This window comes from Equus przewalskii, chromosome 15, assembly GCF_037783145.1.
Source record: "Equus przewalskii isolate Varuska chromosome 15, EquPr2, whole genome shotgun sequence".
NCBI classification, from domain to species: Eukaryota; Metazoa; Chordata; class Mammalia; order Perissodactyla; family Equidae; genus Equus; species Equus przewalskii.
This window is the reverse complement of record NC_091845.1, coordinates 65,040,517-65,060,655: the sequence shown is the minus strand read 5'-3', so window position 1 is coordinate 65,060,655 and position 20,139 is coordinate 65,040,517. Positions and strand designations below refer to the sequence as shown.

The 20,139-nt window shown below is 36.9% G+C and overlaps 1 protein-coding gene across 1 annotated transcript in view; it reads left to right on the top strand.

Annotated features, from left to right (window-relative positions):
* Window positions 1-19,619, top strand: part of LOC103550649 (homeobox protein Hox-D11-like) — a 28,716-nt gene extending 9,097 nt beyond the window's left edge. Inside the window, exons 2-5 of the mRNA XM_070577521.1 lie at window positions 7,397-7,563; window positions 9,186-9,248; window positions 10,650-10,716; window positions 18,718-19,619. Coding sequence (XP_070433622.1) covers window positions 7,397-7,455 — 59 coding nt within the window. The 3' untranslated portion in view covers window positions 7,456-7,563; window positions 9,186-9,248; window positions 10,650-10,716; window positions 18,718-19,619. The remainder of the gene's footprint in view (window positions 1-7,396; window positions 7,564-9,185; window positions 9,249-10,649; window positions 10,717-18,717) is intronic.
* Window positions 19,620-20,139: the final 520 nt, after the last annotated feature.

Genomic DNA, 20,139 nt, shown 5'->3' with positions numbered 1-20,139 from the left:
ATGTGAGTTCATGAAAGAAGTGAATTCTGATGAAAGAATTATTATCTCCTTCCTTTATTAAGTGAAGAAGCTACTATCATTCTCTTAAACTCATTAATAAAATTAATAAAATATATCTACCTCTTCAATTTAGTATTGTCATTACTTTAGTTTCAGATGGCCTCTGCATACCCCTTCCTAACTTTCACCTTCGCCAAAGCAACCCAATGTGATAAAGAAAGCATTTTCAATAAGTCGTGCTAGACTAACTAGATATGCATATAGAAAACAAACAAACTACACTGATCCCTACCTCACACCATATGCACAAATTCATTTGATATATGGACATAGATCTAAATGTAGAAGCTAAAATCCTAAAGCTTTTAGAGGAAAACATAATATAACTTGGAGATAGACAGAGCTTTCTTAAATAAGCCATAAAAGCAATAACCATAAAAGAAAAAATAAATAAATGACATGTTAAAATTAAAAACTTATCCTCATCTAAAGGAAAACAGGGACTGAGTAAAGCCTGGGAATCCCTGATTAAACAATCATTACCACCAGGGAGATTTCCTCTCTCCTGCATTAGTTCAAGTTATTTTGACTTGTAAGTGATAGTCGCTGACTCTGTGAGCTTAAGCAAAAAGGGAAAAGCACACTGGGGATTTTCATGGAATCTAAAGTCAGTGCAGTGGGGCCTCAGGAACAGAAGTATTGGGAACCAGTAAATCCTCTCTTTCCATATCTCTTCTTGGTCTTTCTTGTTCCAGGCGGTCCAGCTCCCTCTTCCCTCAGTTACATAGCAGATCACGGTTGCCAGCTGTACTTGAGCCAAGGATGTTACAGTCAAGCCACCCAGAGGAAGGCCCATCTTTCTGTCTGTCGCAGTTCTCAGAGAAGAGTCTGATTGTCCCATTTGGGTCTAGTGACCACTATTAGTCCAATAAACTCTGGCCAGAGTCAGAACAACATTTAAAGAAACAAAGCAGCTTCTTTCATCCATGGGAATGTAAAAAAGTAATTATATTCCAATTAATATGCTCTCTATATTTCCTCTTCATTAGACAAAAGATGGAGTTGACAAAAATTTTGTACGTTTTTCTTCTTCCTTTTTTTTTTTAAAGGTTGGCACCTGAGCTAACAAATGTTGCCAATGTTTTTTTTTTTTTATTCTCCCCAAAGCCCCCCAGTACATAGGTACATAGTTGTATATTCTAGTTGTGAGTGCCTCTGGTTGTGCTATGTGGGACACCACCTCAGCATGGCCTGATGAGTGGTGTCATGTCCGCACCCAGGATCTGAACCAGCAAAACTCTGGGCCATCGTAGTAGAGCGCGCAAACTTAACCACTCGGCCATGAGGCCAGTCCCTATACATAGTTTTCAATAACTATAAGTTTTGGTGTATTGATATACTATTTCTTTGATTCTCTAATATCAACATCTCTGCCTCTTTACAAGTTGATTTATATGTATTAAGAGCTGTAAACAAAATTAGTCCATTTTAAAAATGGGCATATTTATTTGTAAATTATCAGCCAAGATCTATCCCAATGCAGACTGCTTTGTTCTAGTCTGAATATACAATAAAATTAATTTAAATAACTTTAATCAGCTTCAAAAACAGCAAATTCCAAGACAATTAGGTTAACTTTAAGAACTCATATTTATTGAGTTAACAGATGGTAAATTAAAAAACAATGAAGTTAATTTTTAAAATCATTCACTGAGTTAAAAAAATAGACATTTAACAAAACTGTTTTTAAGTTGTTTTTTCATCCCAATATGCATATTTTAAGATTCCAATTTAGAGGACTTCTGGGAAGACACCAAATGACTCGCAGTATATGAATGCTCTTCCACCAAATAACTTATTAAACAGCCTTAGAACCATCTGAAAAAGAATTGTATGCATCAACAATAAAAATATAAGAAATGAGCTTATTCCAGATACTGGAAGGAATGAAAGATCTGCTTCATCAGTTCCAGTTTGTTCTCTAACACGCTCTCGTGGCCTTCTGTATTGCTGGCCCTGACATACCTTGGGAATTTTCTATGCTAGCAGAGTAAAAGTTACTCCTGGCCAGATTGCATTTCTACATTTTAGCAGTCAAATGTAAAAGATTTCCCTTTGATGGCTTCTTGGGACTTGTGCACCAGTGACTTGAAATATATGAGCATCACAAAAATGTTTTCTTTGTTTTCTCCTTTGCTGTCATTGTAAGTGCTAAAAGCTGACTCTGCAAGCTTACAGGAAAAGAGGAATTTCGTGGAAGCACAGTGAGGGTGTGAGGGTTTTTCCTCTTGGGCTCCTACTTCATTGGGTCTCCTTGGAGTTTTTGGAGATGAAAGAATGACATATTCCAATACATGAAGTGTACTAGAAACTCTCGTTGTTTCCGCATGAGAGTTCAATCATTTCTCCTACTTCCCATGGTTTTATTGATGGCATTGAAGAGAACACCATGGATACATTAAGATACATTATTTGCATTGTACTGGCTATTATTAGGGGTTTTTTGGTAAGGAAGACTCTTTCTGAGCTAACATCTGTGCCCATCTTCCTCTATTTTGTATGTAGGATGCCACCACAGCATGGCTTGATGAGCAGTGTGTAGGTCCACACCCAGGATTCGAATCCACAAACCCCAGGCCACCGAAGCAGAGCGTGTGAAATTAACCACTATGACAGCAGGCTGGCCCCTGGCTATTATTGGTTTTAACGTCGTGGCATATTTAGAACAAAAGTTCTACCTGTAGAGATGAAGTTATTTCACAAACATATTTGGAATAGATCTGTTTGCATGGCTGGTTGCTCAATCGGTGTTACAGTCTTTTCTTTACCCTGGATAACAGCAAACTGTCTTATATTTTATTTTATGATTCTCAAAACTCCTTGTCTAAGATCTGGTCTCACTACATTGTAAACCTTACATTTCTTGGTCAGTAATGTTGAGAATTATATTTACTGGTTTTGATAGACCAATTTATTAGTTGTAATTTGAATTAAAAACAGAGATGTAAAGCACATTTATTAGTGAAATTACTGGAGTAAAAATTATCTTATTATTGTGCATTTGAAACTATTTAGCGCCTAGCCCCTTTTCTCCTTGAAATAACTGTTTTTATAATAACCTTTTGATAATATGAGACTTCTTAGAAATGTATTTATTACAATATAGTAGTACAGACTATATTGTTTTTAATTAAGCAAGAACAGGTATAAATAAGAATAGATTGTGACTAAATGAAAAATTCAGTAGGTGAAATTTCTATTTTGCAGAAATAGAAATCAGAGATACAGAAGAAAAACTTCATAAGTAGTCTAAACATCCAAAGGAGATGAATAAAAGTTAAAAAGATAAGAGGAAATTGGATAAATTATGGAGTTCTAACTCAGAATATAAGTTCCTTAAGAGCAATAAAAATCTTATTGTAACCTTACCCCTAACAGAGGACTTAACACATAGTATATACTATTAGTATTAAATAAATGTTTCTTGAACTTATGAATAAAATAATCAGTGTTCCCCTGAAAATAAAGCAGATGGACCAGAAGTAAAAATCAAAGTTATAAAAGAAAAACTTTGTGAAGAAAAAGTTGCACTGACAGATTTCTTTTGAACAAAATTAGGAAATAGAGATAAATGCCTAGTCAGAGGCTGGTCAATTTTTAAATTTCTAGGGCAAACAAAATTCCTGCAATTGTCTAAGAAAAATATATATATAAATACTTTTGTAGATCACCCTCATTTTTTTAATATAGAACAAGAACTTTTTTAAGACCACAGGTAAATTTCTACATATTTTAAGAGAAACCAGTTTGATTTTGCAAGTTTTATGCCTACCTGATTATTGGCTTATGTGTAAAAGCAACAGTGGAACATTTTAAAATCTGAAAAGTGTCAGAAAATATAAACATTTTCTGAAAAATATTGCAGAGAGATATCTTCCAGATCATTGAGAGGTGAGACAATATAAAAACTCAAGGATAGGACATTTTGGGAAAAATGATTAGTGCTAAGCATTGAAGGCAAAGACAAAGAAATAAATGAATAATGTATAGTGAAAATTGAAGTGAGTGAAGAATTGATGCTGATGGCTAGATATTTTTTTTTACTAAAGGACCAATGTTTTCAATAAAACAATCTTTAAGAAGAAATTTTCATATTTTTAAGTGAAGAGTTTGTAACTCATGGTCACAATGTGGAATGAGGAAATGTAGAAAACAAAAGCATTAGAAGTTGTTGCTTTATTTTTAAATCATTAGATAAGAATGCATTTAAGGATAGTTATGCATAATTAAATGTAGGCACTAGTTGAACTGGAAACAAACGATCTATGTTATAAGTAACTGTAGAAGATAAAAGTAAACAAAACATAGTCCATGCAAAAGGCAGAATGGAAAGGAAACAATAACAAACTATTGAAAAGGACAAAGTATAAAATAAGTCCAATCAAGCTTAAAAATTATGACAAGTATAAATGGCTTAAATTTTCCTATTCAAATGGAAAGATCTTCACATTAAGTTACAATGAAAGTCTTATGATTTGGTGTACTTACAAGAGTCATACTTAAAGAAAAATGACATAGAAATATTTTTTTAAATGGCAAAGATTTTCCAGCCTAACATGCTTACATCTAAATCAAATATAGCAATATAAATATAAAAGAGGAATTTTTGTCACAAAAAAAGTAAATAAGACAACAGAACTATTTTATAATCATGAATAGTATAGTATTAGTGAGAGAATAATGGTACTGAAAGATTATGCATTAAATAAGCAAAAGGTAATTTTTACATTCCGTTCTTTTAATACAATAGGACTCAACACAGCAAAATATTGAAAATAATATGTATCCAAGCAGTGCAAAAGTTTACAAAATTAGAAACTATACTAGGGAAATACATCATATCAGTAGGTTAAATAAAAAAAGAAGTCAATTGTTATTTTAATAGATTGTTTTTAAAAGCATTGGATAAAATTTAATAGCTGTTTCTGTTAAAATGATAAAGAAGGAAAAATAAAATATTTCCCTAACATGATAGTATTTTCAACTAACAGTCAGCATTAAAATTAATGTAAAAATACTAGAAATGTATGTGTTTAAAAACAGGTGGGGATGGAAGTTGGTATGATGGTTTGGTCATAATAATCTTATTAAATGTTATTTTAAAAGCCCTGATCAGTGTAATAAAACACTAAAGAAAGAACAGGTATAAAGAGTGAAAAAGATACAACATTATCCTTGTGTATTGGAAAAATATTTTTTATAGCTCAAAGCCCAAGGGACTCAAGAAAAATATGAATAGACAATAAATGAGTAAAAATTAAAAGACATATGAATATTAAATAAATCAGTAGTATTTTTAAATATTAGCAACCATTTAAATATAAACTTTTAAAAGAGGTTCATTTTATAAGAGCAACAAAATGTATAAAGCTGTATGATTTATTTTAAACAGAAATATGTGAAATAAAACTTTTGGGGAGCTAAAAAATGTTAAATAATCAAAAGACCTTATTTTTATTGTTTGATTGTTTTTGATATAGCTAAAGTTCTCCTAAAGAACTTTTTGGGAGCTATAAAAATATTAAAAGACTAGTTTCTGCTTTAAAAGATAACATTTTTTTAACTGTTAACTTTTTCCAAAAGGTAGATTTAATGGAAATCTAATAGTTTTTCTTTTGTTTTTCACATTTTGAGACAATAGTGAGAGGAACTTGATTTTGAAATAAATCCGGAAAAGAAAGTAGGCAAGAATAGCAAGTAAAAATCAGTTTTGAGAAAGAAGAGTAATGAGAAGAGACCAGTCTTATCAAATATTAAAATATATTATAAAGTTATAATAATTAAAATCATGTGATACTGGCACCAAAATAGATAGATTAATGAGGCTAAATATGTGGTCAAAATAAATTATATTTTGAGAATATAATGAAGTATTTCAAAGAATGAAATATTTGATAATGGCAGGACACAAATCAATGGAGAGGGAAAACACTTTACAACACGTGGACTGATTAACAGTTTGGAAAAAATCAATTTGCACATTCATCATACACATGCAATAAATTAGCAAAACTCAAACCATAGGAAGTCTAAAGGGACTTGTTTTTATAAGCTTAGAATACTGTAACTAATTGCAAAGTGAAAGATAAAATAGATTTGATTATATTAAAACAGCAATAAAACAAGCCACCAGTAGCCTAGGTACAATTATTTGAATGTAATAACAGAAAGGGTTAATATGATTATTGCACAGAAGATCATACAAACTCATAATAGCACTGCAACTGAGAACTCATACATGAGATAAGAATAGAATCACATTTCACAAAAGATGAAATATAACACATTTGCAAACATACAAAAACATCCAGTCTTACTAATAATCACATGAATATACACTAAAACAAGAATAAGTTATACTTAGGTTTAATCCATTATTTTTAAATTAGTGTCAAGGACTTCTACTCTCAGCTGTTGCAGATTATTTTCATTTAGATCAACTCATCCGCTGAAAACAAGTAGAAAAGCTGAATAAAATCTAGCAAATATTTATTTAAAGGCATACCAGAGCTCTGAGGTAGAGAGGACTTGAAAGGCCAAGAACCCAGAGAGCAGGGAATCCAAGAGAGATCCCCTATACATAACTGCCTGTCAGAAGCAAAAGTGAAACATCATTTGACAAAGATATGATCATCCAGAGGCTCAAATTATTTCTATGATTTTTCACACACAATGTGCGGCATTTAATAAAGTTACCAGGCATACCAGCAGACAAGATAAAATGACCAAAAATAGACCTACAGGAGATCCAGATACAGGAGTAACAGACTTTAAAATATCTGTGATTAGTCAATTAAAGAAATTAGATGAGAAGATGGAGAATTGCAACAGATTACTGGTAGCTATCATGAAAAACAGAAATTCTGGAACTGAGAAATAAACTGATAGAAATTAAAAACTCAATAGATGAGTTTAAGAACAGATTAGAAAAAGATGAAGAACAGATTGATAAACTGGAAGACCAAAGCAAGAGGAAATTTAATGTTAGTAGCCAAAGTCAGCAAGAGGTCATTGAAAAATGGTTTCTTCTTACATAACGAGTGGCATATAAGTCTGTATAACACTTTTTGGAAATACTTGGCAATGTAAGTCAGATAGTAGAACAAAAACTTTTATATCTTTTGACCCAATATTCTTATCTCTGAGAATATATTATAAGGACATAATTTTTTTATTGTGAATTGCTTTATGTATGAAGATGTTCATTACAGACATTTATAATAGTAATAACTTTGTGCAGATGATGTTTTAAGTTCTTTTCTTCAATTAATGCAGTTAATCCTCACAAAAACCCAACGAAGTGGAGATAGTTGCTGTTAATATCTTCATTTTACAGATGAGAAAACTGGAACACTGACAGATCAAGTATCTTTCTCAAGATTGCATAGCCAATGAGCAGAGGAGCAAGGATTTGAACCAGGCTGTTGGCTCCACAGCCTACGCTTGAACCTGCTCTAGGCTGTCGGAAGCAACCTAAATAGCTAACAACTGGAGATTTGCTAAGTAAGTACAGTATACTCCATCTATGTAATATTCTGCAAGTATTAAAAATAAGCATTATGTACACTTTTAGCAACATGGGAAATACTTCTAATATAGTGTGAAGAGAAAAAACTCAAAATCATAAAACAACAACAAATCAAAAAATATGCATATAAATATGTTTGAAAGCAAATATCCCCAAAGGCTAACAACAATTACGTGAGGTTAGTAGTGCTAAAGTTTCCTTTCTTCCATTTCTCAAATTTTTATTGTGTGTTCCTTCTAGTGAAAAAAATATACCATTCTCTCTCTATGAAAAAAAGCAGTTGAGTATATTGGACCAGAGCACTGGCTCTGGAGCCATTCTGCCTGTGTTACCACTTCTTAGGTGCATGACCTTGGGCAAGTTGTTGAAGTTTTGTTCCTAAGTTTCTAAGTTTATCCTGTAAAATGAGTATAATTATGGTACCTACCTCATGGGGTGACTATGAGGATTAAATATGCTTAAAGTGTATTTAGAACAATGTCTGGAATTTAGAAAACATGTAAGCATGATCTAGAATCATTATTGTTATTTTACAGAAAAATCTCCCTTAGTGACCAGATACAATGACAGTTCCCTCCAGCTGGTCCTGAGATAGCCATACCCATTAGCAACAAGTTTCTTTTTCTTTTTTTGGGGGGGGGGACGGGTGAAGAAGATTGGCCCTGAGCTAACATCTGTGCCAATTGCCCTCTGTTTGTATGTGGGATGCCTCCACAACATGGCTTGATGAGTGGGGTGTAGGTCCACACCCGGGATCCAAACCTGCGAACCTGTGACTGCCAAAGTGGAGCACGCAAACTTAACCACTATGCAACTGGCCAGCCCCACAAGTTTTGTTTTTATAGAGAGATCTTACTTTGTCCTTACCATGAATTCTCCAATGCAGAGACTTCTAGGAACCTCCCTACCATTGATTCAGGGGGGACTTCTGTACTCTTTTCAAGAAGCAGTGACAAAAATCAAATCTCTGATATGTTTTTATTTTCAAGAAGTTCGGTGTCCCTGCTTGTGTCACATCTCTGAGGACATGTGCACGAGTGACTGAAACTGCCCATTGAAGCCAATATTACATTAACATCATCAGCACTGAGTTAGAGAAAATGTTTATCTACTTCTCCAATTTTCACCCTTCCCTGGATGTGTGACTTTCGACGAGCTCCCTGATCTGATCTGACAGGCTAAGTAACAATAGAAAGCTGTTTAAGAAATAGGACATTTGTGACTTGATTTTTCTGAATGGAGCACCCCAGGAGGCCTGATTATATGCTTTGAAACTTTTTTCCATCTGGCAGACCCAAAAAGTTTGGAAGATTTTGGTAGAATTTCCTCATTAGCTGAAACAGTTTCATTGAAATTATAAAAAAAAGAAAAAAAATCTGTAAGGATGCCAAGATTTATTGTTAGCTGTCTTGATGGCTAATGAAATGATATGACCTTGTGGTAACCCGTACCAGTTCAATTAAACTGACAGGTGTTTGCTAGGTGGAATATTGCAGTACTTGTAAGAGGAAAGGACACAAATTGATGTTTCATACATTTGTGAGAAGAATCCCTTTTTTTGGAACAATCACTTTTGATGTGTCTATTTGGTTTTCAGGGTGTTGCGGGCCTCTGCTCTCGTAATACTTCAGCTACAGAACCCACGTGTGAACGCTCCTAGGTGAGTTAGCCATTTCCTTCGTGCTGTCTCTTATCTGCCTCTGGCAAGGTCATATGACATTCACTGGCAATGTACTTTAATTAAACTCCCTAATAATTCTCAGCTCTATACCATGGTAAATGTCTAAGAAATTGCTTTATTCCATTTTTGCTAAAGTTATTATTCCTTTTAAGGTTATTCATGAAGGCATCTCTGAGTTTATCTACCCTGACCCCTACTTTGTTCCAGGATTACCCCAAATCTTTCACACTCTCTTTTCTAATAGGCGTGTTCTATTATAACACTATACCACTTGTTAAGACGGATTCACCATCTAAGTCACAGGCCAGCATTTCACAATTAGTGGTGAGTGGTCAATTGAAGAACAAGAAAACAGTTCGGTAATAATGAAATTCCTTTCCCCTTTTGGAAAATGGGATCTAAGGATTCAACCAGCAAATGGTGAATCAATGACAAGTCAATAATAAGATGAGAGACTGTTACTAAAAGATGATCTCAAGATTATTACTTTACAATAAGCTGATTTCTTATATAGATAAATGCTGGACAATCTCTTGTTGTCATAGGGTAACTGAAGATGATTTCATGTGTTCATGTTGCCACATAAAGTTAGATGGAATTGGGTTTGGTCCCCTCTCTAACATGCCATCCATGTATGAACTTGGACGAGTTTCTAAGAATTCTGGACTTCAGTATTTCCACTTGAAAATGGGAGCAGTAGTATTTACCTATTAAGTTAGGAAGGTAAATGTTGTAACATGAAACACGTCACACCCAGCAATCGATTAATGCTTGTCCTCTCCACCCCTGTTTGTGGAGATAGAAAGTAAAGAGATGATAGACAACTCTGCTTTCATCCTCAAATATATTCTTCATTGATTATCATATGTATATAACCATCTACTCAGAAAATAGGTGACATCTTTTCATCTCCATTCTTCATTCCTTTTTCATTTCTCAGCACTTTAATGAGCATCTACTCTAAGCTAAGAACTGAGTGTTGGGGAGACAAAAGGGAGAGTAAAGTATTGATCCTATTCTCAAGGAGATTGGGGTCTAGAAAGGGAGGTTATTTTTTTTTTAAATGCCAGTAGAGAGGCGAAATAAAGTACTATCTTAGTTTTTAAGAAGGAGAAATTATTTTGACTAGGGTTTATGAGAGAAGGCTTCATGGAGGAAGTAGTGTTACATTGGGCTTTAAAGAAGGGCTACAATTTAGACAGCAGGCAGAGAGGGGATACAACGAGCCAAGACTGAAGCAGTGTGATTGGGTGGAAAAAAATTGACCTGGGGCTGGAAAGACCTGGGGCGGCATTACCTTGGATGGACCACTTCTCCCTGGACTTCAGTTTCTTCATCTGTGAAACGTGTGAAATAATCTCTGCCCTGTTGGTCTTTCAGCGCTCTGGAGAAGATCAAATGCATGTGGAAGCTCTTTGAAAACCATAAAGCCCTCTAAATGAAAAGGGTAATTTTTCTCTCTCCTCTTTTATACCATAAACTGCATGAGGGTACTTGACAGGGCCATTCATAGTGACTTCTTAAAAATGTTTGATGAAGTATATTAAAAAATCGCATTGTAAACCTTAAATGTTTACAACTTTTGTCACTTATATCTCAATAAAGCTGGGAAAAAAGTGTGATGAAATAATGAACCATTGATCAAACGAATGAATCCATAAGTGTTATGGACTGAATGTCTATGTCCCCCCCCCCCAATTCATATGTTGAGGCCTCTACCCCCAGTGTGGTGGTGGTAGGAGGTGGCCCCTTTGGGAGGTAATTAGGTTTAGATGAAGTCGTGAGGGTGGAGCCCCATGATGGAATTCGTGCCCGCACAAGAAGAGTAAGAGACATCAGCGCTTCCTCTCTCCAACATGTGAGGATACAGTGAGAAGGTGGCCGTCTGCAAGCCTCACCAAGAACTGAATCTGCCGGCACCTTGATCTCGGAGTTCCTAGCCTCCAGAACCGTGAGAAATAAACGTCTGTTGTTTCAGCCACCCACTCTATGGTATTTTGTTGTTGCAGCCTCAGCAGGCCAAGATGATGAGTGAGTAAATAAATGAATGAAATAAAACAAATGCACAGAGGAGGAAAGCAAATGATATGAACAAGGCATAAACATGTACCACAGCTGAGTGTGGGAAGTGGCTAGATGGGATGAGTCCACTAGGCCAGTGATTCTCAGTGTGGCCTGTGGACCAGCAGCCTCAGTATCACCTGGGAACTTGCTAGAAATGCAAGTTTCTGGGCCCCTCCTCAAGCCTACTGAATCTGCAACTCAGGGATGGGGCCAGCAATCTGTGTTATAGAAATCCCTTTAGGGCATTCTGATGCATAGTGAAGTTTGAGAACCGTGACTTTGTACTATCATGAGGAATTTAGAAATTATTCTGTTGTAGAATCAGTGTTAATGAAGGTTTTTAGTGGTGGATGGATGTAACCAGAGCTGTGTTTCTAGGATGATGAAACATAAAGCTGTGCCTAAAAGAACTTATGGCTTCAGCATAGGAAGGACAGTTGGAAATACTGGAAAGCACATTGTATTTGTGAAGCCCCAGATTGAAGATTTTGGTTTTTCCTAATCTCAGATGGTACCCACATTGTCACCTAAGAGGCAAAGCAGAGCACGCATTACTCGGAGGCACTGGGAACCCTGCTTGGTCTGCAGGGACCAGGCGAGATGAGAATGTTTACGTGAAAGTACGTGAGTGGACTGTTGCATGTGGGCCCAACTCGTCTCAGAGAGGCCTCTTAGTCCTGACCAATCGTGTGGAAACATTAAGTGGAACCTTCCAAACCAAGTTAAATGGGCAGCTCTTCCTAAGACTAGACTAACTAACTGAGTGCAAACACTGCTCTATCTTTAGGGCTGATGGAGACAGGTCGGCCAAAGGGGAAGGAAGGCATGTGTGGAGGAGAAATGAAGAGCCTCAAGGGAAAATATTTATCTTAAGGGAGGGAAGAGTCAAGATGCAAAGACACAAGGATCAGTTGCGGAGGGAGTGGGAGAGAAACGGGATGAGGACTGTTCAGAGTGGTTTGGGACTGCTGGGATGACCAATCCTCTGGGTTTGCCCAGGACTGTGGGATTTCCCAGGACACAGGATGTTCAGGACAGTCCCTGTCAATCAGGACAGTGGGCCACCCTATGACTACACTCCTTCCCTTGTGTTCCAGACCTAGGGAGAAGACATGGTAAGAGTAGAAAAGTCACCTCTCTATTTTGTTTCTCAAAATATTGTCTGTGGACTGGCAACGTCAGCATCACAGGGAAGTTGTTAGAAATGCAGCTCCTCAGGCCCACCCTAGACCTGCAGGATCAGACCTGCGTGTCAACAAGAGCCCCAGGCGATTTGTACGCACATCAGTTTGAGAAAGATGACCTTAGAAGATCCAGTAAGCCCCTCGTGGCGTCCCCAGTAAGAAAATGTAGCTCTGATGGAGAGCAGAGAGCATTTCTTGGCTGTGAGATGGCTAACGTCCCGGTTGGCCAAATTCCAAGCCAAAATCACATCAACTTTACCTGGGAAGGAACAGAAGCAGCATCAGGGAAGATTATATACTAGGGTACCGGGAATAGAGAGCAGAGAGGGAAAACAACGGATGACGCAAAGTAGCCGAGATAGGCCCCTGAACTATTAATAGTGATAGTTGTAGAGAATGTGAGGAAAGCAGAAATCCAGCCAGTGTGTGGTGAGAGGAAAGCTAGAGAAATGCTCTTCTGTTCCTATTACTGTGACCCTGCTTTGGTAAAAACAAGCTGATGTAGGCTGGGAAGCGAGTGAGTTATGCTTGGAAATGTGGAGCCACAACACTATGAGTAAGCTTGTCGAAAAAAATAAAAAACGATCACCCAGTGAAAGTCTATGGCTTTAACATCTTGGCCTCACTCGCTTGCGTGTCACTCAGATTCACAAGGAAAGTTTAGTTTTCTTCCTTTTTCTCTTCCTGGTCTGGTCTTCATGGACTCCAGCTTTGCGTTCTAGCAGGAATAATTTGCACTTAATTAATAGTGTTTCATTTTCCTCCAGCTCGAACATAATTCTTTCAGTTTAAACATTTTAAACAGTGGTTCTTCAACTCAAACATGCAGAATCACCTAGAGGGCATGTAAAAACACAGACTGAGAGGCTCACCCCCAGGGTTTCTGATTCAGTACATGGGGTGGAGACAGAATTTGCATTTCTAAGGAGTTTCTGGGTGATGCTGATATGTTGGTCCAAGGAACACGCTTTGACGACCTCTGATTCAAGCTAGTCAGCATTTTATTCCCATCCAAAGGGGATGGTTTCAAAAGTCCTTTAGATCAATGCTTTCAACTTGAGAATCAAAAACATGGTCTTCCTGCATATGACTTGTGCCACAAGCAGCTCGTCATGCCAGTTCAACACACCGGAACTGGTCTATATCTTGTTCAACAAGATGAGTCCACTGATCACATGCTAGGATGTCATGGCAGTGTCAATTTATGATAAAAATTTCTAAATACGAACACACACCTCTGTTTATCTCACCTCAGACCAGTAATAGTTTCTGGACTGGCGCTGGTCCAGGGACCGCATTTTGAGTAACTGTTTTAGATGACTCAGTCTTTCTCAGATTCTCCACCTCCCTCTTCCTTCTCTTTCCCAAGATAGTATCTAGGTATAAGAGGGGGGTCTGATTGTATTCTTGTGGCACCCTTGGATCTTGCACTGCTTCTGGATACTCAGTGATCTTCTCTGTAAGAAGGGCTGGATTCAGCTTCTTCCTAGAATTGGGACCACTGAAATGTGAGTAGGGCCCATCTGATCTTTTGGGATGACGTGTGCCAGCCCTCACTACTGCTGCCATAGCCCTGAACATTTCCCCTAGCATCACAGTTCCATCCCCCATGGCCTCTTTCCCTGCTCTCAGACCTCTGCTAGTCCATCAGCAGTCTTACTGGGGAAGTGAGAAACTCCGGAGACTCCTGCTTCCCACACAAAGGCCACGAGGAGACAGAAATGCTTTCAAGGTCCTATGCATCTACCCACCTTCTGCTGCTGCCCCTATACCATTGCTTCTCAGCCACATGGAATGCGGTGCTGAGCCAAACGGTCAGAATCCCCTAGAAGCAGTGGAGGGAGCTTGTAATTTAGCCAATTGTTAATTTTTCAGGAATTTTGCACTTTAGTTGTTAAACACAGCCATTATTAAAAATTAATATATATTTAAACAAATTATATTAAAAGCAAAGATAATTAATACTCAAAATCATCACTTCCTATTTATTTTACTATGTTTTATGTTCACTACATGTGTGTGTTGGAAATTCTTTATAATAGTGTACCACCACACAGTTCTTCCCAACTCTGTTCAGTAATGTCAAGTCGATAGCTTCAAATTGGCCAAGGTAGGAGTTCTTACACTATGTAAATGAACAAACATTATAAATCAGGGCTCCACCTCCCCTCCCCTCCACCTCTCCACACAATCCAGTTGTTAAACATTTTCCAGCACATCACTGCCTAGAGGCTAAATCTGGGAAAGTGAGCCACTCACCCAGTGACCCCCTGTCACCCTATACCTATCTAGAGGTTACAAAACTGCTCTTCCCCTGAGAATTGGCCCCAAAAAGGTGTGTGTGGAAGAGATATTGGAAACTAGAACCCTAATATCTTATCTACTTGCCCTACTTCTGTCTCCCTTCTCTCCCTACCATCTCTTGGGACCAGAAGGAGCGAACTTCAGGCTTTTTATTTCCTCCACAGCTTATCCTTATACATTAAGGATACAAATTCATAGCCTAACATCACCTTTCTGGTATTCTTCCCCCAAACCTGTAAATTTAGTCTAGTCATAAGAAGCATTAGATAAACTCAGATTGAAGGACATTCTATAAAATATCTACCCAATTCTCTTCAGAACTGTCGAAATCATGAAAGACAAGGAAAGACCAAGAAATGATCATAGCTTGGAGGAGATATGATATCATGGCTTAGACCCTGGAAAAGAAAGGAAATTAATAAAAAGCTGTGGAAATCCAAGTAAAGTCTGAGTATTGAACCAATATTAATTTCTTAATTTTGATCACTGTATCATGTTTATGTAAAATGTTAAAATTGTGTGAAGCTGGGTGGAGGGTACATGAGAACTCTCTGTACTGTATTTGCAACTCTTCTGTAAGTATACAATTTTTCCAAATAAAACTAATGAAGGGAAGAATTCACGGCTTAGGTAATAGGTGCATAGGTATCTTTTCTATTCTATGGAAAGAACTGTGTTCTTCATGATATGATGAAAGGGGGAATGATAGGGATGGTAGAAAATGTTTTCCTCTTGACAAAGTTTGGCTTTCAAGTCTTTTATCTTTTACAGAATAAAAAATTTTATTCTGGATGTTGTAGGCTGAACATTAACTCTCTCCCTTTTTCTTTACAATTTTGCTGTAACAAAACTAATCCCCCCAACCTGAAAGTGGATATCTTCAGACAACGAAGGAGGTCATATACATAGAAAGTAGATTCATATAAATTTAAAATATTACCTTTGTTTCACGTCTATCTGAAAATGGGCCATGGCTTACATGCTACATCTCTTTCTAAATGGAAGAATAGCCAGGCAGAAAAATCCCTGAAGAAGGAAGAGTCAATGTGCTCTAGGGCAGTGCTCCTCAAACTTTAATTAGAGTTTGCATCACTTGGGGATCTTGTTACAGAGCAGAGTCCCATTCAGTAGGTTTAGGTTGGGGACCTATATTCTCATTTTCTGACAAGTTCCCAGGTGATGCCCTGCTGCTGGTCTCTGAGTAGGAAGAGTCAGGGCCCTGTCTGAGGTATTTCCTCCTTGCTCGGCCCAGTAACCATAAGGAAAGTGCTTACTGGTCAGAGGTTTAAAGAAACATAAGAAATGCACAGTCCTTCTGTAAGACCAGAAATAAAATAAACAAGTTAAACAAAGAAGAAATACATTCATCAAAATATGGCATTATTTCACACATTAAGATGGCATGAGGGGCCGGCTCCGTGGCGGAGTGGTTAAGTTCGTGCGCTCCGCTGCGGCACTCCAGGGTTCGGATCCTGGGCGCGGACATGGCACCACTCGTCAGGCCACGTTGAGGTGGCGTCCCACATCCCACAACTAGAAGGACCTATAACTAAGATATACAACTGTGTACAGGGCGGGGTTGGGGAGATAAAGGAGAAAAAAAAAAAAGAAAAAAAAGATTGGCAACAGTTGTTACCCAGGTGTCAATCCTTAAAAAAAAAAAAAAAGAAGAAGATTGGCAACAGTTGTTAGCCTAGGTGCCAATCTTTAAGAAAACAAAAAAAAAGATGGCATGAAAGATGGACTATCCAGCCATTCGCTGTAGATAAGTGAAGCTATTTTTGAAGTTTGATTTGAAGACCCAAATAAGAGTCATTTTACCTAGTCATACCCTTTCACTAGAGAAGCAAAAGTCAACATTTTCTGTTAAGAGTTTACTGTCAGAATTATTGAGTTGTAGTGCCAATTTAAACGAATCTCTTCCCTCCTCCAAAAGTTTCTAATGATTATGGTTCCTGGAAAATAGTATATCATTTTTTCAGTACATACTCTTAATCTACAAAAAGCTCTTCCAAAAATTTAAGTTTGAAAAACAGGTAATTTGCTGGTATAGAGACAACTCATGCCAGTCAAAAAACATATATTTTTAGAATTTGGAGCATAACGACGAGAATAAAGCATTATGCGTGTGTGTGTGCCTGTTTTTACCACCACATTATTAGGAGTTTCCAGGATGTTACATGCATTTACAGAACCACTCTCTTACCATTGAAACAGTGAGACATTTTTCTAGAATGCTTGCTCAGTGCTCCTGTAGGCCCCCTGGAAATCGTATACATCATTTATAAATATTGGGATGCATTTGACCGAAGTAGACCACTTTGCTAATCACTTACCAGTTCTTTTATTCAATATTTCTTTGTATAAGAAGCTGTGTTGCTTGTCTTATCGATATATGTTATCCAATTTGTAGAAAATATAAATAATATCGCAAATAGCGAAATGAGATCCTGTGTGCAGATTCCTGCTTCCTGCTGGGCACAGTCCTAATTAGTAATAGCTTTTACTTGCACTTTCGCCACTGCCAAACAGACTGTTGATGGGATCATTGGCATTCTTAATGTCTCTTCGGGGATCAATAGAGTGTTTCTTTTTTCCTAGACCCCAACTTCGTCTCCTTTACACTTTAAGAATACAGTATTAGAGGCCAACCCGGTGGCGCAGTGGTTAAGTTCACACATAACGCTTCTCGGAGGCCTGGGGTTCCCCTGTGCGGACATGGCACCGCTTGGCAAAAGCCATGCTGTGGTAGGCATCCTACGTATAAAGTAGAGGAAGATGGGCATGGATGTTAGCTCAGGGCCAGTCGTCCTCAGCAAAAAGAGGAGGATTGGCAGTAGTTAGCTCAGGGGTAATCTTCCTCAAAAAAAAAAAAAAAAAAAAAAGGACTGTTCAATTTAAAGCAGGCTTGTAGAGATTTAGTCACCCAGGATGGATGTTAGGTGAGTGGAAAGTGGGAAAAAATGCAGGTCGATTTCATCCTCTGTGTTTCAGATCTTTGAAGAGGAAAGTGGACTGGTTTCTAAAACTGTTCAATTGTTTGAAGGTAATCATAGCCTCCATTGCTCTTCTGATTTTCATCTATAGATACGGGAAAGTGTTTGTATCAGCTACTTCTTTCTTTAAGTACTTGTGCTTACTTTTCTCTTGAAATAAAAATTAAAAATTGGAAATTATTAGCTGTTTTACATGAAATAAATCTGATATGTGTATTATCAACAAAGACTTATGTCTCAAACAGGAAAGAACATTTCATGAAACCAAATTTGAAGTTCAAGCAGAGCTTTCATGTTGAAGTATTTGTAGTTCCCTTTTTCTTGGCCCTACTGGTCTTTTTTTTTCTTTTTCTGCTTTATCTCCCCAAAACCCCCTGTACATAGTTGTATATCTTAGCTGCAGGTCCTTCTAGTTGTGGGATGTGGGACGCCACCTCAACGTTGCCTGACGAGTGGTGCCATGTCCGCACCCAGGATCCGAACCCTGGGCCACCGCAGCGGAGCGCACGAACTTAACTGCCCAGCCATGGAGACTGCCCCTATTTTATTTATTTATTTTTTGTCATTTGAAATATAAATATACTTGTCTCAAATTCTTTGTGCAGTGGTGAGTGTATAAGTAAGTACCAATAAATAACAAATGATCACATTTCTACTGAGAAATTTCTTATTCTAAATGTGACAACTATCCCTCAATTGTTTGTGCCCACAGAAGTGTTGACTGAGCCTGATTCTTTTTTATAAGAAAAATTGGTGAATCTGAAATAAAAGTACAAAATATTATCTTTCATGCAAATATATGAATAATACCAAAGAAAGCAAGAAAACGTTTTAAAAAATAATTGGTCTTGGCAACAGATTTATAAATAGGAGCCTAATAAATCTCATTTTTCTTCTTAGTTGCAGCCGTGCTCCCTTGCACGTTTTTTTGCGGAGGAAGATTAGCCCTGAACTAACATCTGTGTGCATCTTGCTGTACTTTATATGTGCGACACCTGCCACAGCATAGGTCCACACCCAGGATCCGAACCAGTGAACCCTGTGCCACCAAAGCAGAACGCGTGAACTTAACCACTATGCCATTAGGCTGGTCCACCTTGCACTTTCTTTTATTTCAGATGATTTTGTACTTTCTTTGTAACTCACTCTAAATAATGCGTGTTGTTTTGCATTTTTTATATCAGGAAGCGAAATATTAAAAAATTTATCAAAGTTGCAGGAAAAAGGGCACTCCCATAATAGAAAAAAAAATGTAGCTTTATGTCATCATTTTTTTAGAGATTCTCTAGAGGTGAGCAGGGTTCCTTTAAAAATATGAAATGATATATTATTTGAAAGTTGCTTGAACTACCACTGATTGAGATGGTAAATTGGCACAACAGTTGTGCAATAGCCATTTAAAAAACAGAAAAACCTTGAACTGTGTATAACCATTCAAACAGAGATATTCACTTTTAGAAATTTATGCTACAGAAATACAGATATGTTCACAATTAAGCATGAGACTGTTCATTGTGGCATGAGATATATTAGGGGAAAATTGGAAACATCCTAATGTCTAAACATAGATGCTAGTTTAATAAATTATAATACATCCAATCTATAAAATTCCATTTACCATCACATAGAAATCATATAGAAAATATTTAATGATGTGAGAAATACAAAACATTAAGTGGAAAAAGTAAGCTAGAAAACAGTTTGTCTAAAATGATCACATACGTAATATATATACATATGGTCTGTCATACAATAAAATGTTAACAGGTCAATTATGTCTCAATAAAACTGGAAAAATGTTATTGGTGTCTGTTTCTGTGTGTTGGGATTATGAGATTATTTTCTTTTTTGTTTATATTTATTGATTTCTTTCAACAAGTATGTTTTGTTTTTAATAACTAAAAATATTTATCTTTTAAAAAACCAATAAGTTCCATTAATACTCTCCCACTTGTCCTTTGAAAATTTGACAGCTTTATATGTTAACAATTCTGTAAGACGTAGTTGATTTTAAAAATGGAAATAGACCAGATAGTTGTGTTAAAGCAAAGCAAGATAGGTCTTGTAAAATATTATAGTGACTTACTTTATTAATAGATAAGCCATAAATATCCTGATGAATTATTTCCTCCTGAGAAATAAGAATTGCCCTGGCTCAGGGCTACATTTTCTTGGAATATCATCAAAGCCATAATCAATTTGCGTAGCTGTTCTAACTTTATATCTTAAGGAGTAGTTTGTAACATTCCTGCATAGATAAGATAGCTCCTGGAATCTCCCCAGTGCTCAACTATTTCTTTGATGACTCACTATGGGGTTGAT